Source organism: Phocoena phocoena, chromosome 9 (assembly GCF_963924675.1).
Source record: "Phocoena phocoena chromosome 9, mPhoPho1.1, whole genome shotgun sequence".
Taxonomy (NCBI): domain Eukaryota; kingdom Metazoa; phylum Chordata; class Mammalia; order Artiodactyla; family Phocoenidae; genus Phocoena; species Phocoena phocoena.
In genome coordinates, this window is record NC_089227.1 from 87,420,989 (window position 1) to 87,446,968 (window position 25,980).

The 25,980-nt window shown below is 43.0% G+C and overlaps 1 protein-coding gene across 1 annotated transcript in view; it reads left to right on the plus strand.

Annotated features, from left to right (window-relative positions):
• LRGUK (leucine rich repeats and guanylate kinase domain containing) overlaps positions 1-25,980 on the plus strand; it is a 118,764-nt gene that overhangs the window by 59,719 nt on the left and 33,065 nt on the right. Inside the window, exons 12-15 of the mRNA XM_065884037.1 lie at positions 10,006-10,102; positions 14,181-14,294; positions 16,318-16,519; positions 17,142-17,237. Of these exons, the coding sequence (XP_065740109.1) occupies positions 10,006-10,102; positions 14,181-14,294; positions 16,318-16,519; positions 17,142-17,237 (509 nt within the window). The remainder of the gene's footprint in view (positions 1-10,005; positions 10,103-14,180; positions 14,295-16,317; positions 16,520-17,141; positions 17,238-25,980) is intronic.

Here is a 25,980-nt window from a genome sequence, read left to right on the forward strand (position 1 = left end):
TTATTTTTTGAATTTAATTTTATTTAATTTTTTTTATACAGCAGGTTCTTATTAGTCATCCATTTTATACACATCAGTGTATACATGAAAATCCCAATCTCCCAATTCATCACACCACCACCACCCCATCCCCCTGCCGCTTTATCCCCTTAGTGTCTGTACCTTTGTTCTCTACATCTGTGTCTCAATTTCTGTCCTGCAAACCGGTTCATCTGTACCATTTTTCTAGGTTCCACATATATGCATTAATATACCATATTTGTTTTTCTCTTTCTGATTTACTTCACTCTGTATGACAGTCTCTAGATCCATCCACATCTCTACAAATGACCCAATTTCGTTCCTTTTTATGGCTGAGTAATATTCTATTGTATATATGTACCACATCTTCTTTGTCCATTCATCTGTCGATGGGCATTTAGGTAGCTTCCATGACCTGGCTATTGTAAATAGTGCTGCAATGAACATTTTGGTACATGAATTTTTTTGAATTATGGTTTTTCTCAGGGTAAATGCCCAGTAGTCAGATTGCTGGATCATATGGTAATCCTATTTTTAGTTCTTTAAGGAACCTGCATACTGTTCTCCATAGTGGCTGTGTCAGTTTACATTCCCATCAACAGTGCAACAGGGCTCCCTTTTCTCCACACCCTCTCCAGCATTTGTTGTTTGTAGATTTTCTGATGATGCCCATTCTAACTGGTGTGAGGTGGCACCTCATTGTAGTTTTGATTTGCATTTCTCTAACAATTAGTGATGTTGAGCAGCTTTTCATGCGCTTCTTGGCCATCTGTATGTCTTCTTCGGAGAAATGTCTATTTAGGTCTTCTGCCTGTTTTGGGAATGGGTTGTTTGTTTCTTTAATATTGAGGTGCATGCGCTGTTTATATATTTTGGAGATTAATCCTTTGTCTGTTGATTCATTTGCAAATATTTTCTCCCATTCTGAGGGTTGCCTTTTCGTCTTGTTTATGGTTTCCTTTGCTGTGCAAAAGCTTTTAAGTTTCATTAGGTCCCATTTGTTTATTTTTCTTTTTATTTCCATTACTTTACGAGGTGGATCAAAAACGATCTTGCTGTGATTTATGTCAAAGAGTGTTCTTCCTATGTTGTCCTCTAAGTTTTATAGTGTCCATCTTACATTTAGGTCTCTAATCCATTTTGAGTTTATTTTTGTGTATGGTGTTAGGGAGTGTTCTAATTTCACTCTTTTACATGTGGCTCTCCAGTTTTCCCAGCACCACTTATTGAAGAGACTGTCTTTTCTCCATTGTATATCCTTGCCTCCTTTGTCATAGATTAGTTGACCATAGGTGCATGGGTTTATTTCTGGGCTTTCTGTCTTGTTCCATTGCTCTATGTTTCTGTTTTTGTGCCATAACCATATTGTCTTGATTACTGTAGCTTTGTAGTAGAGTCTGAAGTCAGGGAGTCTGATTCCTCCAGCTCCGTTTTTTCCCCTGAGGACTACTTTGACTATTCAGGGTCTTTTGTGTCTCCATACAAATTTTAAGATTTTTTTTTCTAGTTCTGTAAAAAATGCCATTGGTAATTTGTTAAGGATTGCATTGAATCTGTAGATTGCTTTGGGCAGTACAGTCATTTCACAATATTGATTCTTCCAATCCAAGAACATGGTGTATCTCTCCATCTGTTTGTATCATCTTTAACTTCTTTCATCAGTGTCTTATAGTTTTCTGTATACAGATCTTTTGTATCCCTAGGTAGGTTTATTCCTAGGTATTTTATTCTTTTTGTTACAGTGGTAAATGGGAGTGTTTCCTTAATTTCTCTTTCAGGTTTTTCATCATTGGTGTATAGGAATGCAAGAGATTTCTGCGCATTAATTTTGTGTCCTGCAACTTTACCAAATTCATTGACTAGCTCAAGTAGTTTTCTGGTGGCATCTTCAGGATTCTCTATGTATAGTATCATGTCATCTGCAAACAGTGACGGTTTTACTTCTTCTTTTCCAATTTGTGTTCCTTTTATTTCATTTTCTTCTCTGATGGCCATTGCTAGGACTTCCAAAACTATGTTGAATAATAGTAGTGAGAGTGGACATCCTTCTCTTGTTCCTGATCTTAGAGGAAATGCTTTCAGTTTTTCACCATTGAGAATGATGTTTGCTGTGGATTTGTCATATATGGCCTTTATTATGTTGAGGTAATTTCCCTCTGTGCCCACTTTCTTGAGAGTTTTTATCATAAATAGGTGTTGAATTTTGTCAAAAGCTTTTTCTACATCTATCAAGATGATCATATGGTTTTTATCTTTCAATTTGTTAATATGGTGTATCACATTGATTGATTTGCATATATTGAAGAATCCTTGCATCCCTGGGATAAATGCCACTTGATCATGGTGTATGATCCTTTTAATGTGTTGTTGGATTCTGTTAGCTAGTATTTTATTGAGGATTTTTGCATCTATATTCATCAGTGATATTGGTCTGTAATTTTCTTTTTTTCTAGTATCTTTGTCTGGTTTTGGTATCACGGTGATGGCGGCCTCATAGAATGAGTTTGGGAGTGTTCCTTCCTCCGCAATTTTTTGGAAGAGTTTGAGAAGGATGCATGTTAGCTCTTCTCTAAATGTTTGATAGAATTCACCTGTGAAGCCATCAGGTCTTGGACTTTTGTTTGTTGGAAGATTGTTAATCACAGTTTGAATTTCATTACTTGTGATTGGTCTGTTCATATTTTCTGTTTCTTCCTGGTTCAGTTGGGAGGTTCTACCTTTCTAAGAATTTGTCCATTTCTTCCAGGTTGTCCATTTTATTGGCATAGAGTTGCTTGTAGTAGTCTGTTAGGATACTGTATATTTCTGTGGTGTCTGTTGTAACTTCTCTATTTTCATTTCTAATTTTATTGATTTGAGTCCTCTCCCTCTTTTTCTTGATGAATCTGGCTAATGGTTTATCAATTTTGTTTATGTTGTCAAAGAACCAGCTTTTAGTTTTATTGATCTTTGCTATTGTTTTCTTTGTTTCTATTGCATTTATTTCTGCTCTGATCTTTATGATTTCTTTCCTCCTGCTAATTTTGGGTTTGGTTTGTTCTTCTTTCTCTAGTTCCTTTAGGTGTACGGTTAAGTTGTTTATTCGCGAATTTTCTTGTTTCCTGAAGTAGAATTTTATTGTTGTAAATTCCCCTCTTAGAACTGCTTTTGCTGCATCCCATAGGTTTTGGATTGTCATGTTTTCATTGTCATTTGTCTCTAGGTATTTTTTGATTTCCTGTTTGATTTCTTCAGTGATCTCTTGGTTATTGAGTAACGTATGGTTTAGCCTCCATGTGATTGTGTTTTTTACATTTTTTCCCTGTAATTCATTTCTAATCTCATAGCATTGTGGTCAGAAAAGATGCCTGATATGATTTCAATTTTCTTAAATTTACTGAGGCTTGATTTGTGACCCAAGATGTGATCTATCCTGGAAAATGTTACGTGCACACTTGAGAAGAAGGTGTAGTCTGTTTTTGGATGAAATGTCCTATAAATATCAATCAAATCTATCTGGTCTACTGTGTCATTTAAAGCTTGTGTTTCCTTATTAATTTTCTGTTTGGATCATCTGTCCATTGGTGTATGTGAGGTGTTAAAGTCCCCCACTATTATTGTCTTACTGTCGATTTCCTCTTTTAGAGCTGTTAGCAGTTGCCTTACATGTTGAGGTGCTCCTATGTTGGGTGCATATATATTTATAATTGTTATATCTTCTTTTGGATTTATCCCTTGATCATTACGTAGTGTTCTTCCTTGTCTCTTGTAACATTCTTTATTTTAAAGTCTATTTTATCTGATGTGAGTATTGCTACTCCAGCTTTCTTTCGCTTTCCATTTGCATGGAATATTTTTTTCCATCCCCTCACTTTCAGTCTGTATGTGTCCCTAGGTCTGAAGTGGGTCTCTTGTAGACAACATATATATGGGTCTTGTTTTTGTATCCATTCAGCAAGCTTGTGTCTTTTGGTTGGAACATTTAATCCATTCACGTTTAAGGTAATTATCGATATGTATGTTCCTATGACCATTTTCTTCATTGTTTTGGGTTTGTTTTTGTAGGTCCTTTTCTTCTCTTGTGTTTCCCACTTAGAGAAGTTCCTTTAGCATTTGTTGTAGAGCTGGTTTGGTGGTGCCGAATTCTCTTAGCTTTTGCTTGTCTGTAAAGCTTTTGATTTCTCTGTTGAATCTGAATGAGATCCTTGCCGGGTAGAGTAATCTTGGTTGTAGGTTCTTCCCTTTCATCACTTTAAGTATATCATGCCACTCCCTTCTGGCTTGTAGAGTTTCTGCTGAGAAATCAGCTGTTAACCTTATGGGAGTTCCCTTGTATATTATTTTTCCCTTGCTGCTTTCAATCCTTTTTCTTTGTCTTTAAATTTTGCCAGTTTGACCATATGTCTCAGTGTATTTCTCCTTGGGTTTATCCTGTATGGGACTCCCTGTGCTTCCTGGACTTGTGTGGCTATTTCCTTTCCCATGTTAGGGAAGTTTTCAAGTATAATCTCTTCAGATATTTTCTCTGGTCCTTTCTCTCTCTTTTCTCCTTCTGGGACCCCTATAATGCGAATGTTGTTGCGTTTAATGTTGTCCCAGAGGTCTCTTAGGCTGTCTTCATTTCTTTTCCTTCTTTTTTCTTTATTCTGCTCCACAGCAGTGAATTCCACCATTCTGTCTTTCAGGTCACTTATCTGTTGTTCTGCCTCATTTATTCTGCTATTGATTCCTTCTAGTGTATTTTTCATTTCACTTATTGTATTGTTCATCTCTGTTTGTTTGTTCTTTAAATCTTCTAGGTCTTTGTTCAACATTTCTTACCTCTTCTCGACCTTTGCCTCCATTCTTTTTCTGAGGTCCTGGATCATCTTCACTATCATTATTCTGAATTCTTTTTCTGGAAGATTGCCTATCTCCACTTCATTTAATTGTTTTTCTGGGGTTTTATCTTTTTCCTTCATCTGGTACCTAGTCCTCTGCCTTTTCATCTTGTCTATCTTTCTGTGAATGTGGTTTTTGTTCCACAGGCTGCAGGATTGTAGTTCTTCTTGCTTCTGCTGTATGCCCTCTGGTGGATGAGGCTAAGAGGCTTGTGCAACTTTCCTGATGGGAGGGACTCTTGATTGCTGTTGTTTAAGTTTTATTTTATTCTTTATCCATCATACATTTTATTGATTTTTAATTAAATGGAAAAAAAAGGGCTGAATACAGTCTCATTTCTCTGCCATTTACTTGAATGTTTTCTCTCCCTCCTATTTATCTCATTTTCTCCCAGCATCTTGTCTTCCTTTTTTCTTTTTTTTTGGTATGCGGGCCTCTCACTGTTGTGGCCTCTCCCATTGCGGAGCACAGGCTCCGGAGGCACAGGCTCAGCAGCCATGGCTCACAGGCCCAGCCACTCTGCTGCATGTGGGATCTTCCCGGACCGGGGCACGAACCTGCTTCCCCTGCATCAGCTGGCGGACTCTTAACCACTGCACCACCAGGGAAGCCCTTGTCTTCCTTTTTAAATTGCATTCACCCAAGACCAAGACATTCAATGAAATTTTCACATGCTAAGTTGCATATCCCGATGTATAAATATTAAAAACATGGCTCGGTGGTATAACAAATATTGGAATGGCTGAGGGATTGTGCTCTTGTCCAAGGATCTGCTTTTTTTTTTTTTTTTTTTTTTTTTTTTGCGGTATGCGGGCCTCTCACTGTTGTGGCCTCCCCGTTGCGGAGCAACAGGCTCCGGACTCACAGGCTCAGCGGCCATGGCTCACGGGGGCAGCCGCTCCGCGGCATGTGGGATCTTCCCAGACCGGGGCACGAACCCACGTCCCCTGCATCGGCAGGCGGACTCTCAACCACTGCGCCACCAGGGAAGCCCCAAGGATCTGCTTTTACCATTTGTTCTTGGTTTTAGAAATAGGTTGGATGTCCTTTCTTTACTTGTATTAGTTACAAGTGGCCTAGAGATAGGCATTTACTGCCTTCGGAGTGTCTCCATTTATTTCCAGTCTTAACAGTACCATACAAATCAGTGGCTTCCTAGAAAACTGCTGGGTAATGAGAGAAACAGAAAGCAATACTGGCATGCCTGTTCATCTTCCAGATTTAAGGCCTTGAAAGTGATCTGAATAGTCATGAAAGTAAAACTGTATACTTCTTCCTTAGATCTCTGTTTTATAGCAATCTCTATTTGTGTAACCTTTTTCATGATGTTGACTACTAACTATATTTTATTTTTAGCACTATAATATGGTAAAATAAAAGCCTGCAGCTATTTAGCTAAATGAGATGGTATGAGCTGTAGCTCCCCAAGAGCCATCTGACCTAATGTCTCTTTATACAGGTGTGACAGACTAGTAGAATGGTTTATTTATTCCTTCAGTCAGTGTTTCTTGAGCACCATCCATGTGCATTGTACCAGTGATAAGATTGTAAAACAAGCAGACATGAGTCTTGCCCTCCTGGCAGCTTACACTCTACTGTGAGATTAGATAAGTAAATGCTAACAAAACAGTTTGATGGGTGCTATGATGAGGGAAGTAAAGAGCCTCTGTGACAGGAGAAATAAAAGATAAGTGGGATGTGAGATTTGAGGCAGGGGGGAACAGGTGCCTGAGATCCAGGCAGAAAGAACAACAGGCACATTTGAGTTTTTTGGCTGTGTTGGGTTTTTGTTGCTGCACACAGGCTTTCTCTCGTTGCGGCAAGCAGGGGCTACTCTTTTGTTGCGGTGCATGGGCTTCTCATTGTGGTGGCTTCTCTTGTTGCAGGGCCTGGGTTCTAGGCACGCCGGCTTCAGTAGTTGTGGCACACAGGCCCGGTAGTTGTGACACACGGGTTTACTTCCTCCGCGGCATGTAGGATCTTCCCGGACCAGGGCTCAAACCCGTGTCCTCTGCATTGGCAGGCAGATTCTTAACCACTGCGCCACCAGGGAAGCCTGGCACATTTGATTAACTGAAAGTACATTGTAGTGTGGCTAAGCTTGAAGCATGGAGGAAGATGGCAGAAGACCAGAAAAATAGACAGGGGTCTGATCATAAGGGTTCTCTAAGCAGGGGAGTGTCATGATCACAGCTGCATTTTAGAAAGTGTCCCCTGTGGGCAGTTTGGGAGGGGGCTCAGAGGGAAGGCTGGAGATGAGGAGACTGGTTAGGATATAGTGACAGGTGATAATGGCATGAATTAGAGAGTGGTATGCAGTTACGGGAAAGTGGACAGAGTAGTGGCTTCCTGGAATTTGATACTCAGACACAGTATGTGCTGGAATCTTCTCTGTTCGTGATCTCTTAAACTGTATCCAGCAATTTATTGACATATGTTTGCATTGGGCATTGGGACCAATTTAATTTGCCTACCAAATGCCCTAGGAATACCTGGGCTTTTGTGGACACCCAGTGAAAGAGTTCCCTTGCTAACAATATGGCATGCTATAAATGTGCTTGAATTTGGGTGTGCTCACAGCCAAGCCTCTGCCTAAATATGTGCAGTAACAAGTTATTTCTTGAAGCAATCTGGTCCAGAGTTGAGATTCTAAATCTTCATGCTTCTGAATCACACTAAAAAAATTTCTACTTCCTCAGCTGCCTGCTAGCTCTTCTTAGGCATTGTTTCTTCTTCCTCTTACATTTTCCTGGGTTTGGTAATATTTCATTATTTGGCCTGGCCTTCCAGATTCCTTTCCCTCCTGATCATCTCCTCCTCTCCATGGACTTGGTTTGTTAGGATCCTCAGTGACAGCTGGCCAGTGAATTGGCCTTTAAGAATGTCTGACTCACCATTAGACTTTTAGTGCCAGTGTTGTATTCTGAAGTTAATCGCGAACACAGCTCTTTTGTCTGTTAAATGAAACTAACAGGGAGTATGGCTCCCATTACAAACCATGATTTAATTAATTTACCGTGATTGAGCTAGTAAATAATAAACTCATGGAAATGTAAATTACAATTGAAATTATATTTAGACAGGAGAGAGGAACGATGTTGAAGGTGGTGGCCCAAGCAAATTTCTTCGTCTAAAATCTGGCGTCATGTTTTTCTGAGTTTAATGAAACATTGCTTTCCCTGTGAAGTATTTCCTTTTCAAGACATTCATATTTGGGCAGCATACTACACAGCGAACATTTCTATATGTGAAAATTGGATGACAGATTCAAAAAACTGCAGGTCATCTTAGGTCCTTCTTAATAGAAAGTTCCGTAGTGGATGCTGGTTCTGTCATAGCTTTCTCCATGTCAGTGAAGCCATCTCTTTGTTTACCTGCCTAGAAGCTTCAGATTGCTTCTTTGCTTTGTCTTCCTTTTAGAAGTTCTGAAAAAATCCCTGCTGCTCAATTCCTTTGTTGGAAAATGCAAATTCAGTGCAGTGTGTATAGGCTATGCTAAGGGTGTGTGGTACGGGATGCCAAGCGAGTTATCTGTCCTGACTGTCAAGGACACCAGTAGACAGAAGGTCTCATGTCCCTGCCAAGGGGTATAAAGAAATTCCAGTGCATGCAAACAGCACAACAAACGTCATGGTGTTTTGATAGCCTTCTCTTAAAATGTGCTCTTTCCTGTGTATACAATTTAAATGTAATGTTAAGACCTTTAAATTTATAGTATAGCTAATTCTTGATTTTAAAGAAGGGGAACAGCGGTATGAATTAGAGAAGTTTGCCTGTCTTTGACTTTGAAGTGGAGAAGATTTTGAGGTTGTGAGTTTACCGTCTTAGTGTGATACTAAAAGGACTTGACTTTGGTGTCATCCTGTGGTTGTTACTTAGTCACGTTACTTTACTGCTGTGCCTCAGTTTCATCATCTGTAAAATAAAAACAGTAGCACCTGCCTCATGTCTTTTTGTGAGCAATCAATGAAATAGCATGTCAAGTGTCTAGCTACTTGCATCTCCTGTTTTAAAACCATAGGATAATCTAAAAATCAGTTTGCGTTCCCAGAACTTAACATTGGGAAGTCAGCATGGTCTGAAATCAACAGTCCTGGTCTAGATGGGAGCCCCATAGTCTAGTTCTGGGACCGATACTGGCCTGCTCTGTGGCCTCGGGCAAGTCATTTCTATAGTCATCTTCAAATGGAGCTCATCCCAGCTGCCATCCACTTCACACGTTCGATTAATTCATCATGTCACAAATCTTTAGCAAACGCCTACTGGGGGCCAGGCATGGGGAATGCAGTGGCAGATAAGACCAACAAGATAAAGTCCTCTCCTCGTGATTTGTATGTCCTGCTGGAGAAGATAGGAAAAGACAGATAAGAGAAGGCAATTTGGGTGATGGAGAGTAATTGGGGGCGTGGTGGGCTGGGGTAGGGATGCTATTTCAGGCAGTGGGCAGAAAAGGCCTCTTTGGTTGACCTGAGAATGCCATTCAGCTTTGGAATCATGGCTTCCCGTGGGAGGTTCGTACATAGTACTGATAAGTGTGGCAGGAATAAGGAATGAGCTGGTCTCTGCCCTCAGGCAGCAGAGGAGATGGAGGTCCTGAATAAGGGGCTGGGAGGAGTTGGTGGCAGGCACTGAGGCTCAGGGTGGATAAAGAGGTGCAGAACCCATCCACAGGGAGTCAGGAAAGGCCTTTTGGGGGTGACCCTTAAATTGAGTCCTGAAGACAAGTGGGCTAACCTGGCAGAGGAACGGGGAGGGAAGCGTTACAGAAAAAGCCCATAGATCAGAGAGAGCACGAAAGCACTTGGGTGGAAAGTATATGGGTAATAAATACTGTTATACTTCTTAAAGTATTATGATGTGATGTCAGAGGTGGTGATTCAGAAGGTGATAAGGAACAATGAGTGAAAATATGGTGTCGATAATCCAAAAGTTTTTATAATCCCTATGCAGTATAGCAAGTGAATGTAGTCTAGCACTGCCAGAACTCAGGGTTTTCAGAATAATGTTACTTTATGTTTTGTGGATCAATTTTAATTTTTGAAAACATACTTTACACCAAAACCTTTTCCATTTTGAACTTCAAATTAATAGAAAGAGACGAGGTTATCTACATTCTGTTTTCAGGGCCTGCCACACCACAAGACTGCCTTACTTTCGAGAAGGGGATCGGGTTGATTACCATTTTATCTCTCAAGAAGTTTTTGATGAAATGCTAAACATGGTAAGACTGCTCTTTATATTTAATGCACAAGAAATGTATGTTCTCTGGTAGAAATATTAGGAAATAGTGTTAAGAAAGAGAATTATATTTGTGTTTTTCCCGAGAGATGTGTTCTTATTGAGTTGGTTTTTTTCTTAAACCATTTGATACATCATTGTTCACATGCTGCTTTATTTTATGATCTTGGAGGAAATATTGTAAATTTCCAATGGCACTGAATAAATAGACGTTTTAAGAAAATGGAAGAAAGAGCACCGCGAAAAGATCTTGAGATCTGTGTTTATCGGGTGCTGCTCTACTGCTCAGATTTTACTCAAGATAAACAATTCCCAAAGACTTGATGTGTCGCAGCAAGCTTGTGAATTGAGCACTGACCGGGGGTTGGGGGTTGGCGCGTTCTGTCCAGAGACCACTCCCTCTGTTTGTTATCACTGGTGCTTTCTAATTGTTGTGACCCTAAACACCATTTCGCACTGGTGTGTCCCAGCCAGTTGGTCTTCCCTGGACACATACACAGACTTGACCTTCCACCATAACATCGCTGTGTGAGAAGTCCTAAGTCCTGGAGGTCATTAATGCATGTGGAAGCTCTCGACAGTAGACAGGAGAAGTTTCCTCATTTCTTTGAGGTCTGTGTCTTTCCTAGGTGAGGATAACTACCCTGCCCTTGTCCATTTCATTGGCGCCCTGGGCAACCTTATTCACCCATGACTTCAGTTAAACAGAAAGAACATCTCATATCTTCATCACTACTGATGAATCTGTAAGCCTTTTATTTTCTCTTCACCTTGGGCCTTATTTTTGTTTATATTACCATTTTTTCTATCACCAAATGAATCCTACACAGCTCTTTGTTTTTTCCCCTGAAGCTTCCTGAAGGACGGGGTTAAGGACTAGTCTATGCTTCTGCTTTTGAAAGATTGCCATCTAACCAGTGATACTCTTACAGCTACATCCCTCCTCCCCTCCCTCCCCTTCTCCATCCTCCATCCTTTTTCTGCCCCATCCCTAAATAATGGACCTGGCTTATACCTCAGTGCTCATAACTGTGGAGCATTTAAGCATAGGCTCTGCAGTTGCCACGAGTTTAATTTTGAATGACCAGCTTTACACATGGTGCGTATTTTCTCTTGCATTCACAGAGAAACCCAAGTGAAAAAACCCTATAATCCCTAGGCCATTTTCCCTTTAATCTTGTCAAAAGAACATCTTGGAAATTCTTTATGAGTTTCTCTCCTAGGGCTATGTTTTAGAAGTTCGGTTTTACGTACCAACGGTACTCTGAGACTTTATATTTCTAAAAGCCGTTAAGAGAAACCTGAGGAGTTATCTTGATATTAGTAAGAAGCATTCTCTTAGGACTCTTTGGGTTGAAAGACAGCTAGTTCCCCAAATTGATGTTAATTTCTCTTGTTAGAGTCTGGGGCATTTTTTCTTGATTTAGTTCCACTGTGCTCCGTGCCCCGTGTGCTCCTCTGATGTTTCATACCTTATCATATCTGTAATCAAGTAAGTCTGGTTCAGTTCCTAGTCTGAGAAATCACTGTACTTTTGTACTATATTTAGTCTTCTAGTTTTACTCCCTCTATGGGAGTGCTTGTGTGTTTGAGAAGTACTCATTTTTCCTGCTTCTGCTAACATATATTACTTCACTGTAAGGGCGTCATCATATTCAACTTGAATTTTGCTTCAGATCTTCTTTTCTTTCAAGTGAGCTTGAGGCTGTTTTGTGAAGAGAGACAAACCTAGAGATTAGAAACTCGTGACACATTGTCAGGGGAGCAAACCACGCCCACACACTCAGCCTCTGTACACAGAGCCCCTCTCCATGCACACTCCCCTAGCCAGCCTGCCCCCTCCCAAGTCACAGTACCCCTTGACAGACAGCCCGGGCACACCCCACCCTGGCACGCCTGCTGTGGACAGTCACACCTCTCCACTCTGACAGGTACACACAGACTAGCACATGCTTCCATACACTCCACACCCCCCCAAAAACAAAGATCATCCCCCCATGTGCCCACAGACGCATGAACCCTTCTTAAGGCCATATACACAGTCACTTACCTGCAGAGACTCTTCTACTCTTGTGGAAATAAGATCACAGATCTGGAGGTCTCTGAGATATGATTATTGCTGTTTATTAAGAAATCCACAGGCAGGAAGCGGTGAAAGGAGTATCACCCTCCAGAAGCTGGGGGACCACTCATCTCAATTCTTAACAAAACAGTTAAACAAGGCCTGTTTTATGTACACAAGTACAGTGCAAGATTTCTCCCAACCTTACATCCTTCCAGAAAATGTTTTTGGGATCCACAGAGGGAGGCCCTTGTACACACAAGTAAACAAACTCATAGTATATATCTGAAAAGTGATTCAAATATGCATTATGAAAACAGAGTGAGTCACAGTAAACAAGATAAAGTTTGTCGTACCTTACGGGGAGACTCAGGTGTCTATCTATATAGATATCATATAGATAGTAAAAGGAAAGGAGTCACAGTATTTGTCCCAAAGAACACAGTATGACATTGAGGGAGTAAAGTAAAAGGATATTTATTGCTGGGTCTTTAACTTATAGAATATATGACATAAATGTCTTCTGATTATGGTGGATGGGGGTTTTCCTCATCACCCGCAACAGACACATCCCCCAGAGACCCACCCTCCTGAGGGACACCGTATGTCTCCTACCCTTCGAACACCCCCCCGCCAGGCAGCGCCCCCGCCCCACAACATACACACATGCAAATCTCCAGAACATCTGGGCCAGGAGGCACAGGGCAGCATCAAAGACCCCTGACTGCTACTGTTTTTAATGACGGCGGTGCCTTTTGCTGGGCTTCAATTGATGGGATTTGGCCTTGGGAGTTTTCACTTCATTATTTATTTCAAAATCATGTTATCTGAGGAGTCACAGTGGCTAAGGATGTCCACATTTTTGTTCCTTCTGTTGTCATCAGCGTCCCAGTTTAGATTAAATCTTGTCTAATAAATATAATGTCATCAAAGGAAAAGTCAGACAATTTTTTTTAATACATTTATTTATTTATTTTTGGCTGCGTTGGGTCTTCATTCCTGCGCACGGGCTTTCTCTAGTTGCGGCGAACGGGGTCTACTCTTCGTTGCTGTGCGTGGGCTTCTCATTGCGGTGGCTTCTCTTGTTGAGGAGCACGGGCTCTAGGCGCGCGGGCTTCAGTAGTTGTGGCTCATGGGCTCTAGAGCACAGGCTCAGTAGTTGAGGCGCATGGGCTTAGTTGCTCCGCGGCACGTGGGATCTTCCCAGACCAGGGCTCGAAGCCGTGTCCCCTGCACTGGCGGGCGGATTCTTAACCACTGCGCCACCAGGGAAGTCCAGTTCAAACAATTTTGAGAGATGTGTTCTACTTGCTTTTTTTTTTTTTTGCATGAGACTACAGTTTCAGGAAGAACTGGGCTTCCAGAATATAGAGAGAAGGCAGTATTTGTACCTCAGATGACTAGAGGGCACACAATACTGATGCTGAATACATTTGGGGCAGTTTCAGTAAAAAGCTATGTTTATAAGGAAAAGCAGGATGGGTCTGTTTTTCATCGCTTATCTCAGGATGCAAAGGTTTATGGATGTCGCTGTAATTCATGGCCTTCAGGCTTATCTGGGAATGCAAGGCACTTGAGAATGGAAGCTTTTGGGGGAGACCTGGTGTACTGGCATAGCCAAAATGGCTGAGGCAAAAGGTGAACTATTAGTTTGGCTTTCTCAGTAATGAAGGTTTATAGTGCAGGTTTGGCAGGAAGTGGGTAAGTAAGCAAAATGATCTGTTTATCATAAGCTTCACTGCCTTCACTCTGCTCTAACGTTTGGTCAGCTGGTTATTTCCAAAAGCCTAATATTTTTTGGCCAGCTGGGAATTCTGAATGAATTTCTGTATCGCAGTTTGGTATTAAGTTTCATCAACCCATTGTCATCCTTATACAATTGCTCATATTTGTACGTTTTATGGAATCATATAAAAGTAAGACATCAAATCATTTTATTTATATTAAATTCCGTGATGGCAGCTGTTATAGGAAAATCTTTGTACTTCTTACATTGCAGGGGAAATTTATTCTAACCTTTAATTATGGTAATCACAAGTATGGATTAAGTAGGGACACCATAGAAGATATCGCAAGAGATGGTTTAGCAAGCTGTGTGCATATGGAAATAGAAGTAAGTACTTTGCATTCAATCGATTTCTTTTTAATGTGTAAATGTGTATATATATTTGGGATTGGGGAGGGGGCTACAGTGTGTGGATCTACAATGTGTAGGCCGAACACTGCTAGGCCCAAGAGGAATGCATACAAATTTGTGAGATTTTAAGTTTGTAATTAGCTTAGGGGAAGCAAGATATAAATAATTCAAATGACAGGAGTTAGATTACAATACTAGACATCACCCAAATGCTATGGAGTAAAACTGCCACTCAAGATTTATTTTCTAAGTTATTTCCTCACTAAATTATCCGTTTTTCTTTTTAGAGCACTGGTCTCTGTATAAGTGATATCAGACAAAATGTTTCCTACAGGGTGTGGAACTGGTTCCCCGTCCACACAGGACAGTGGCAGGGCCCTGCCACTGACCTTGTCCCTTCCTTCTCCGGGGAAGACGCATGGGCCATGCTGCCATTTGATTCCAGCTGCTCACTGGTTACTATCTTTTCATACTTTGAGCAATTTAGACTTGCAGATTTCAGGAGATCTTTCTTTCTTCCCCAGTATCTTCCCCCAGTGATCTTCTGTAATTAGAATATACAGAAGTCTCTCTAAAATCAACTCCAGAGTAAAACTAGGAATTTCCTACTCATTTGTTTTAAAAAATATGTGGCTTTATTTAACTATTTGAGATCTTCAAAGACAGTTGATTGGTTTTTTGATATTCCTTTACTATCGACTTGAATCTCCCTTAAAACTTTTTTCCTCTCTGACTTCCGAGAGCAGGAGACTGGGATTCCTTTTCAGCCCTTTGTATTGGTCTAAGTGTTGCCTCGCTTCAGTGAAACAGGTCACGTTTCTTCCAGTTTGTTAATTTTCCTAACTTAAAAATCCTGCAATTCTTATCATTCTGCAGTTGATTGGTTGTACATCCTTAAGAAGGTTTACTTTGTTTCTATGCTAATTAGCCAAAAGAAAGACCTTTTCCCTAAAATGTCTTTCTTGGACAAGGCAGAAACAAAAATTAATGGAACTTTGAGTGCAGAGACTCACCAGCTCCTGTGTCTAACTTTTTCCAGTTTAATGGTTCTGAGTTCTGGCCCCTGTTTTACTTTTTTCCTTCCTGAGAGTTTTTTCCTACTCATTTCCAAGAGGTTGAGTCCATAAACCAGGCTTTATTCCTGACTCTTCCCAGCTAAACCATTTTTCCCAACTGTCCTCCTCATTGACCCTTGTAGACATTGTTTTTGAAAAGAGCCTGTATTTCTTCCCCCTGAATTTTTAAAAACAAAGATTTTGAACATTAAGTTAAATTATTGATGGTAGGATTGAGGTGGAAGAAACTTTAGAGTCCATTTGGAGTAGCTCTTCCATTTCACAGATAAGGACCCTGATTACTCAGGGAGCTTGAGGGATTTGCACAGAGTCACAGAAGCTGGAGAGCTGCAGCCCTGACCCAGCCCTCCAGATCCTCAGAGCACTACCTGCCACTGCTTCCCTGGTTGTGTGGGCTCCTGGTTAGCAGGGTATCATGAGCTTGGCCTTCCCGTGCTCTGGGTACAGGCTGTGAGAAATGGTAGGAACCAGCCAACCAGGTTGCTGGTTTAGGAACAGGAAGGGCCCAAGTCCATGACAAAAGGGTAACAGAGGAGCCTTTCTCTATGGTAAGATCTCTATCTCCTGGGGCTGCAAGGATGCCTTTTGAAATGTAGAATTGAAATTACTTTTCAGTAATAAAGTTGCAGTGAGCATACCTATTTGTCTCTAGCAGTTTTCTCTTTTAAGAGTCATATGCATTACAATGATTAGTTAGAGGATAACCAGGTAGGACAAATTCTTATTTTTCCAGTGATAATGTGATATTTGATGAGCAGAGAGAAGTAACCTAATCCTGGGATACTTGTAGGAAAATAATAGCTAATTATACAGGTAAAATAAATTCCTCAGTACTTACTACACCCATGTTGTCACGTATCTCCTAAATGATTTCTAAATTGTGTCTCTGTTTCTAACTGATTATCTTTTCTTTAAATGCATAGGGTGTAAGAAGTTTAAAACATTCCTATTTTGAGCCTCGATACATCCTGGTGGTACCCATGGACAAGAAAAAATATGAGGGCAACTTGAGGAGAAAAGGATTATTCAGTCGTATAGAGATTGAATTTGCTGTCTCCAGAGTAGACCTTTATATTAAAATTAATCAGAAATATCCAGGATATTTTGATGCAGTAGTCAATGCAGGTCAGTAACTTTCAGCAAAGTTTTATTTTTGAAGTGTAAGGTTACTGGGGAAAAATCTGCTCTAAAGTACCTTCTTATTGTTGACCGAATGCAGTTTCTTGTGGTTGTAGGACTGAGGTCCCTGGTTGCTGGCTGGCTATCTGCCAAGGGTGACCCTCAGCTTTTGAGGCTGCTCTCAGGTCCTACCCACATGGCCCCCTCCATCTTCAGGCCAGCAATAGCCCATCAAATCCTACTCATGCTTCGAGTCTCTGCCTTCCTCTTCTGCAACCAGAAAACCTCCTTTTATGGGGATCATGTGATTAGCGTAGGCCCACCTAGATAATCTCCTTTTTGATTAGCCCAAACTCAGTTGATAAGTAACCTTAATTACATTCGTGAAAATCCCTTTGCTATATAACCTAACGTAATCACAGGAGTCGTAGCTCATCATGTTCACAGGTTCTGCCCACCCTCGAGTGTTGGGGGGGTGATTATACAAGGGTGAAGTGTCATTGGGTCTTAGAATTCTGCCTACCACAGTATTCATAAAAGTAGATCTAGTTAAAAAACCATCACCACAGATTGGCTCTATTTTGATATAATTCTGTTGCTTTAACATACATTCTCTTCCTTACTGTAGATGATCTGGATGTTGCCTACCAAACTTTGAGTCAGCTCATTAGAGAATACCTTGGATTGTCGGAGGCAACTGCCAAGAGTTTGGCTCCAACCACAGGTACTGCTCTGTCCCTTTTGTTTGGCATGGAAAGGAAAACAAATCTGTGGGTTGTTATTTGGGGACTCATCAACCTGTTCCCATGGGGCTGGTTCTGACTCTTTAATCCCTGTACTTCCTCTGGTCCCCACAAATAAGATGCATGAGTCAGCCCTCTGGACCAGTCCCTCTGCTTGTCAAGGTGACCATAATGGACCTCACAAGACTTTCCTTTAAGCAGTACCTTGGAGTACCTACTCATGGTAGGTATGGGTCAGCCCCACAGTTCAGAACTCCACCTCCTGGAAGTTTGGCTCCTAAGGGGGCTGAGGTGGTGTTCTGCTTGACAGCATTGTCCCAATCCAAGAGATTCTCTCTCCCTTTCTTTGCATTTCCACAGTCCTCAAAATGTTGCACTACAGAGTATAACGGGAGAGCAGTGGTCAGGGGATGTGAGGCTGGTCCCGGCCCTGCTGCCCCCTGGGACAGGCTGCTTAGCTGTTCTGAGCTTCTGTCTTGTTAGATGGAATGAATGCTCCCCACCTGCCTCATGAATCATGCACAGCAAATGACATGGGATATATACGTGCATCTCCTTGGAATCTAGGAATTCTAAAACCCTAAATTAGAATTTTAGTACATGAGTATTTTGAGATGTATTTAACAGTTTCCCCCCAAATCCACCTCACACCCCTTAGGATGGCTACTATGAAAAAGCAAAACAAAACAAAAAATAGAAAATGTGCTGGCAAGGATGTGGAGAAATTAGAAATGTAAAATGGTGTGGCTTCTATGGAAAACAGTATGGTGGTTCCCCAAAACAATTAAAAATAGAATTACCGTATGATCCAGTGGTTCCACTCCTGGGTATATACCCGAAAGAACTGAAACAAGGTGTTGCACAGCCTTTGTACACCCACGTTCACAGCAGCATTATTCACAGTACAGTAGCCCAAAGGTGGAAGTAACCCAGGCAGTCATTGACAGATGAATGGATAAACAAAATATGGTTTATATGTACACGGGAATAGTATTCAGCCTTAAAAAGGAAGGAAATTCTGACACCCGCTACAACACGGATAAACCTTGAGAACATTCTGCTAAGTGCAATAACCAAAAACACATATAGTGCATGATTCTAATTATATGAGGTACCCAGAGTAGACAAATTATAGAGACAGAAGGAAGGAGGGTGGTTACCAGGGGCGGGGGGAGAGAGGAACAGGGGCATTGTTTAATGGTGGCAGAGTTTCAGTTTTGCAAGATGGAAAGAGTTCTGAGAATTGGTTGCAGAACAACGTGAGTGTGCTTAACACTGTTGAACCATACACTTAAAAATGGTTAAGATGGCAAATTTTATGTTGCATGTATTTTACCACCACTATAATAATAATAAAAAGCGTGTCCCCCCAGTGGACTGGACTGCATTCACGTATCACATAATGTAGAATATAACGTAAGACTCTTGCTGCTGTGCCGATGCCGTGCAGATGCTCCACAGCTTTGTGTGTACGTGTGGTTTAGCCTTTGTGACTCTGCCCACGTAGGATCTTGCTGGCCGGGTTGCATCCTGGCCAGGCAGAAGCAGGTCCGGTCACGGTTTTGCCGGAGTTCAAACTAACGGTGCTGCTTTGCAACTCTACACACGTTCTCCAGATCAGGTGCCCATGGAATTCTGGAATGAGGTCGGTGTGAAAATGGTAACAACCAACAGATAATGACCGAGGTTTTCCTTCCAGTTGCGTCTCCTAGGAGACAAGTAACCGGAAAGTACCAGAAGAAAGTGCGTGCTGTGAAAGTAGGCCCCTCTGGCGGAGGGAGGGCTGTGCTGTGTCGCGGAGGGGGACGTCTGATGAGCATTGGGTGGTGGTAATCCCGCACGGCCTCCTCCTCCACGTCAGTCTGTTGTTTAGAAAGCTGAGCCTGTCCAGTTGTATCTAATGAGGCTTCCATGGAAGCTCCATGGAAGCTTCTCTTGAGGAAATCTGGCTCCCTTTGCTTTAAATCTTTGCTAGTCCAGCAACCTCTGATGTTTAATTTGGTCCCCTGCATGGACCTGTTCCCATGGGGCTGCCCCCTAGGTGAGAGCAGCCTGCCCCATCCCTGTGCCAGGCCCATCTCCCATTGTGAATTAATAAGTTGTTGCCGTGGCTGTTAAACCAGCCCCTCAGCGGTCTGGAGAAAGCTGAGTCGGTCCCCTGAGCCTGAGCAGTTCCGAGCAACTGAGACAAGCGTGGTTTTCCATCAGCAGCACTGAGGGCGCCTCTCAACTGTGGTTCTTGAGCAAGACTCAGCCTCCACGGCGGCGGGGTGCGGCCCCCAGCTTGTCCTGCTCTGCAGCCATCAGGAGCACTTGAGTACTGGCTGTAGCTGCCACTTGGCAAATTAACAGACCAGATAATGTGCGCATAGAAAATAGACTCCTGTTTTGAAGGGTTTTATGAAACTTCATTTATTTGGACTAATTAGGTTAGACCTGTCTGATTTAATGAAAAGTATGAATTATGGAATTTGTAAGTAAGAGTGTTCTCACTCTCAGATACGTTGAATACCTGAAACTGGTCCATCCAGTTACTGACTAATTGAATCCCAGCTTTTAAAAGTAGATGGGTAGGTTTGTACTTAATATACCAAATCATTGACCTCAATAGACGCCAGTTTTTCTGACAAGTTTACTATTTGTAAACTAATGTGTTTTCTTAAGAAGCCAAACCCTCTATTTTATTTATACAGTTCATCTGTGGAGGAAGTTACTTTTTTTCAGTTGATAGTTTAAGGATAAATTTGCACATAAGGTGATTTTTGTGGAGGCCAGATATTATTCAAGTATTTAAAAATTGTAATTAACATAGTCCTTATTAATAAGCTTATAAGTGTCTCTGGTGGCCCAGGAGTAGAGCCAGCGGCCCCTCTGAGTCTCAGGGCTGTGAGGTACACGCGGGCCAGATGTTAACAGGTGTACTGCAGGAGAGCAGAGCCCAACCATAATCACCTCAAAATGAATCTCGTGGCTCCCTGAGGAGGGCCCAGAGCCCCAGAGGGTCACTGCCACAGGCCTGGCTGGCTGTCAACTCTTGGCCTCCCCTCTGAGCTGGGTCACTCTGATTTTAGATTCTGTGGTTTAGCTATATCTACATAAAGACTTACATAACTTACATAAATGTAAATGGGATCCCTAGAAGCAAAAATCCATAATTTCAGTATACTGGAATAATTTTTATGTATAACTGAGCTGTCAAAGGTAAGAAATTAAAATAAAAAATATTTAAGATTCTATGAAAGCCAGTTTTTATGTCTGAGCAATTAAAAAACTGGACTGGAAATGGGAAGCCTTAGTTTTGCATTCTAACTTTCATCAATAATCATTAACTTGATTAGAGAAATCACTTGAACTCCCATTTCTAAGAAACAAAACCCAAACAACTCTATATAATATTCTGGAGCATTTTAGAATCTGATCTTCCAGAGTTGAGGTTTTCCCTAATCAGGCTAGACCGTCCATCTGTATATTCAGCTTCAGTACAGAGAGAAATCTGATGGGCAATGGCATTGTTTTCATAGAAGCAGTGTCAGTGCAAAGTGAAAATGATTGCCAAACATTTGAAGTAATAATACATAGCTTTATCTGTAGTAATTTCATGTTACGAATTTGTAACTGAGAATGCAATTTTAAATTCTACTCTTAATGATGAGAGTGGAATAAAGTGAAGAAAGAAAGCCCAGTGTTTATCCAGATTTCAGTACAGCGGCCCATCAGCCTGGACCCAGAAGTGCAAACCTTCACCAGAGGAGAGACTAATTAAATTTCCATTAGCTGCATGTATAAAATAGTAACTTTGGGTACAGAGTGATTATAAACCCGCAGGATCTTTGGGTACAGAGTGATCATAAACCCTCAAGATCTACCGTTAATTAAAAATGTATATCAATTAAGGTACAGAATTGTCTTTTTTTCCCCTATAACAATGCAGATAATATTCATTTCTAAAGCAGGAAGATTTTTAAAAATCCTGAGTAAACAATATTATGTCTATAAAATAAGGAAAAACTCACTATATTCAGAACTCAGTATATGGCATGCCTTTACTCTCCATTCGTCTCTTTACAACTGATTTCTGGAATAGTACTTCCTGCAAAGCTTTTAAATAGCTGATCCAACCACCACCCTGAGTTCTCGCTATAGAGATCATAAAATAGAATTTTATTTGAAAATCATTATTTAGAATTCTGACTAATGATAGAGAAAAATGATGATGGTGATGATGAGTCAAAGAGGGGAAAATTGAGCAATTTACTAGTCCATAAAGTGGTGCCTTTGTCCCTAATAAAGGTCATGGTATCATTTGGCAAGTTATGTGAATTGTTAAATTGCAAAAGTGGGGGGAAAAACTCGTGTCTGATTATAGGAAACCAGGAGGGCTTAGATGGAAAGAACCTTCAGCATTGGATTTCACTATTCTTATATTTTTCTATTTTGTTAAAAGATACGTTCTTATTGTGGTAAAAAAAAACAAACCATAAAATTTTCCATTTTAGCCATTCTAGATGTACACCTAGAAGGCATTAATTGTATTCACTGCCTATTTTAAATATTTTTTACCACTCCAAACAGAAACTCTATACCCATTGAGCAAAATAACCAACACCCACCCTGCCCCACCCCCGGCCAGCCCCCTGGTGACCTCTAATCTGCTTTCTGTCTCTATGAACTTGCCTAGTCTAGATATTTTTACTGTTCTCACATTTTATTTTAACCTTGTTTCTTGACTATGTTTGTGTTTTAATTTATAACTGTTGTAAACTAGGGTGATCAGAATGACAAACAGGGCAGCCGCTCAGAAACCCCACCAAGTGGTAAGGTTTTCCTTTCTCCCCGTCTCCTCCTGGTCCCTGGAGACATCTGGCTTGACTGGGTGCTCGGGGTACACTCCCAGGCTAGGAGGTTCAGGAAGAACCCGGAGTAGTCTGAGCACCTCCTGCTTTGTGGGGAGAGAAGGGCTGGTGGCCAGGAGCCTGGCTGGCTTCTGGGGATAGACCACCCTGGGCTCACCGCAGAGGTCTGATGTGGTTTGGACTCTCTGAGTATCAGGTCTCCCCAAGAGTAAGCTGAGACTAGTTTCTTCACGGCTGTTCTAGACTGGTGTGCCGCCTCCGAAGTGACCACTAGCATTTCAGAGCTGTGTCCTAAGGACTGGGTTACGATGATATACGGGTCACCAGAATATACCAGGGCTTCTACCCTAAACAAGTGCCTGCTGGGGCGATTGTGTCAGGAGACCAGAATCACTCTAAGAATATGCTCCAGTGGTGATGACTAAAGGAAGCAACCCCCTTCTGCAACACTGGCATGGTTAGTGGCCTCTGAGAGCCATTTCTTTTTTTCTGTAAATCTATTTATTTATTTATTTTTGGCGGCATTGGGTCTTCGTTGCTGTGTGAGGGCTTTCTCTAGTTGCGGCGAGCGGGGGCTACTCTTTGTTGTGGCACGTGGGCTTCTCATTGCGGTGGCTTCTCTTGTTGTGGAGCACGGGCTTTAGGCGCATGGGCTTCAGTAGTTGTGGCACGCGGGCTCTAGTAGTTGCAGCACGTGGGCTTCAGTAGTTGTGGCTCATGGGCTCTAGAGCGCAGGCTCAGTAGTTGTGGCGCATGGGCTTAGTTGCTCCGCGGCATGTGGGATCTTCCCGGACCAGGGCTCGAAGCCGTGTCCCCTGCATTGCCAGATGGATTCTTAACCACTGCGCCACCAGGGAATCCCCTGAGACCCATTTTTGAATCCAGGGTAGTACTTGGAGGGAAGTGGTTGCCCTGGGGGTGGGGTGGGGTAGCAGCTTGGATGGTGGATCCTCAGGAGCAGCTTCCCTGAGCCATGGTGCCTTGTGATTCCATCAGATCTATTCTTTCCTTCCTTCCTCCATTCACCACTTACTTACTGAGTGCCTGCTGAGCTTCTGCACCTTGCTAGGTACTGGTACAATGGCATGACTCCTCACAGAGCTCGCAGTTTCTTTATGGGACAAGGAGAAAGGCCGGTAAACAAGGAAACAAATGGGGCTTCATCTGGCTTAGCTGTCCATCCCCTAGTTTCTACCATGAAAAGCAGCATTGACCCTTAAGGTGGTGAAATTTTAAATCTCATTCACTTAGAAAATTCTCTGGCCACTCTCAGACCTAGATATAAATTTTGGTTCTGTGAAGAAGCCTCTCTGTGTTTATTCATAAAAGTTTCTGTTTTCAGTTGACTAAAAATTGCTCTAATTCCATTAAATAAGTGAATTATAGGCACTAGTATCCCCACGGAGAAGGAACGGTTAAATTCTTCGATATGTGTAATTTTATTCTTTTCAAGATCCCAGGTGCATCAAAAAAAAGAAAAGATCTTTTTGGTTATTAATTTCTAAAGTTACATCATCATATTTGTTAAGATGTTTTTAGCTAACTTTTTTTATATTAAAGCGGGAGCTGCCTCTAGCAAGAAGACTTCCTCTGGGGTGCCAGCACACCTGGTTCCATCCCCAAGGCACTTGGCGAAACTGCAAGCAGATGGCCAGATAACAGAGCATCTCTCTGGAATGCAGATTCCTGCAAAGGTCCCTGAAAATCAGAGCCTAGCTCCCTCCCGGAACCAGGAGCTGACTCAGGAGGGAGCAACCCATCAAAAAGAGCTTTCTCCCAATAGCCAGGTCAGCGCTTTGCCTCCGCCACAGCCCAGCTCATCAGCGCTTGGTATTCCTCAGCAGGCCCAAGACTTATCCCCAAGCTGGAAGGAAGGGGATGCTCAACAATCAGATCTTTCTTCAGAAACAGTAACCACAAATCTCCCTGGGAATGAGGCACAGACATCTCGCAGAAAGCAGGTGAAGGGGGGCAGTCTGCCATCACTCCTTCCCAAGGGCCTTCTCAGCACCCTGACCCACCGTCAGCCCACAGCCCTCAGCTGGAACAGGATGAAGAATCAGGGGAGGCCAAGGTAACCCCCACTGGCCCTCTCCGCTCTGAACTTCCACAGGGATCTGACCCAACACCCCTTAGTCCCCAGAGAACCCAGGATGAGGACACTGGGTCAGCCAGTCTCCCACCCAGCAGTTCCCATCATGATCCTCCAAGAGATCCTTCTGGTCCCAACGAGGCCAAGAAGCTTGGACCACCTCTGGGAGATTCTCAACAACCTCTGGAGGAGGGAATCCCCAAAGCAGAAGTTGTTCCGGTTGACACTCCTTACCCAGAATTGCCGCATCCCCAGGACTCAGCCAATACCAAACAGACCCAGGACAGGGAAGACCCGGTGACTTTGCCTCCCAGAAGCCGGCTGGCTCCCACCAGGCTGCCCCAGCCCCGGGTCCTTGCTCCTCTCCAGAGTCGGAGGCGCACACCCAAACTCCCCCCCACCCAGCAGACAGGAGGCTCTCGGAACAGCCTCAGATCAAACTATGACTCCCTCTCCCAGGCCCCCGCTAGCTCAGGAAGGAGACCCCAGTAAACTTCCTCCTCCCGGCACCCCCCATTCCAAGGAGCCACACAACCTGAGCCCCCATCCGGGCCACAGTCCCCAGCAAGTCCAGGAAGAGAAAGTCAGGGAGATGAAGCTCCCCCTTATCAGGCCCCCGGTGCAGGAGCTGGCACCACAGGCCGCCCCTGACCCGCCCGAGGAAGGGGAGGTTCAGGTAGTCAAGCTCCCTCAAATTCCCGCTCCCTTCTCAGAACAGCTGCCTCAGAACACAGGGGCCCTTCCTCATGGTTTGAGGCCTGCAAAGGAGAGGCAAGCTCCCAAGGCAGGCTACTCCTCCATCAAGAAGATTCCAGATGTACAGGCCTTGCCCCCAAACCAAGAGCCAGTACAGCAGACAGGAGCTAGGAAAAAAAAAATAACCCCTATCCACAGAGACAGCTAAAGGGCCCTCACAGCTGAAAAGGGCACCACCTGGAGGCCACGAGGCATCCTTGCAGCCAGAATCCCAGAGTAAGCCGGCTCCCCCAGAGGCCCCCAGCCACCCTAACCGGAGCCCTCAGGGGGACTGGAGAGGGAAAGTCCAATCACCAGCCATTCCTGAACCATCCCACGCTGAACCATTGCCTAAAGATGCCCAGATACAGGAAGAGAGAAGGGGAAAAGTACATTATTCCAGAAGAAAGGCCCATGCCAACCTCCTCGCAAATGACCTGGTTCAGAAAGTAGCCATGTCCAAGAAAGGACCATCTTTGAAAAGAGACAATTTTGGAGGATTATCTCAAGAAAATATAACTACCCTCAGTGGTGATCAACCAACTCCAGGGGGTCAACCCCCACAAAGGAGACCTCTCCAGAGTGAGGGGGCCTCTGCAGAGTCAGCACCCGATGCTTCTGCTGCCAGGGAGCACCCAAGGCGAAAAAAAAGAGGTTCATAGAAGGGGAAGGTCTCAGAAGGGAGAGGCTGCTTCGGACCCCCAGAGCGGCATGGTGTGGTCCCCGCCCAGCAGCCTGTCAAAGAGACCCAAGCCCATCAGGGGACCAGTCAGACCAGAGAGAGCTCTGTCCAAAGGGACGGTGCTTCCAGGCAGCAAGCCAAAGAGAGAGGCACCCGGAAACACAGGGGAGCACCCCAGAATCAGGCGTCTGCTGGGGAGCAGGGCAACTGGAAGGGTAGGCTGTGAGCTCAGGGCAGTCAGAGCACCAAGGTGTAAGCCGTCCCTGGGCCACCAGCTCACGAACGTCTGCGCCCCCTAAAGCAGTGCCATCCAGAATGGAAAGCTATGGCCAGGGCGCTGTGGTCTGTACTCTGGCTTCCCT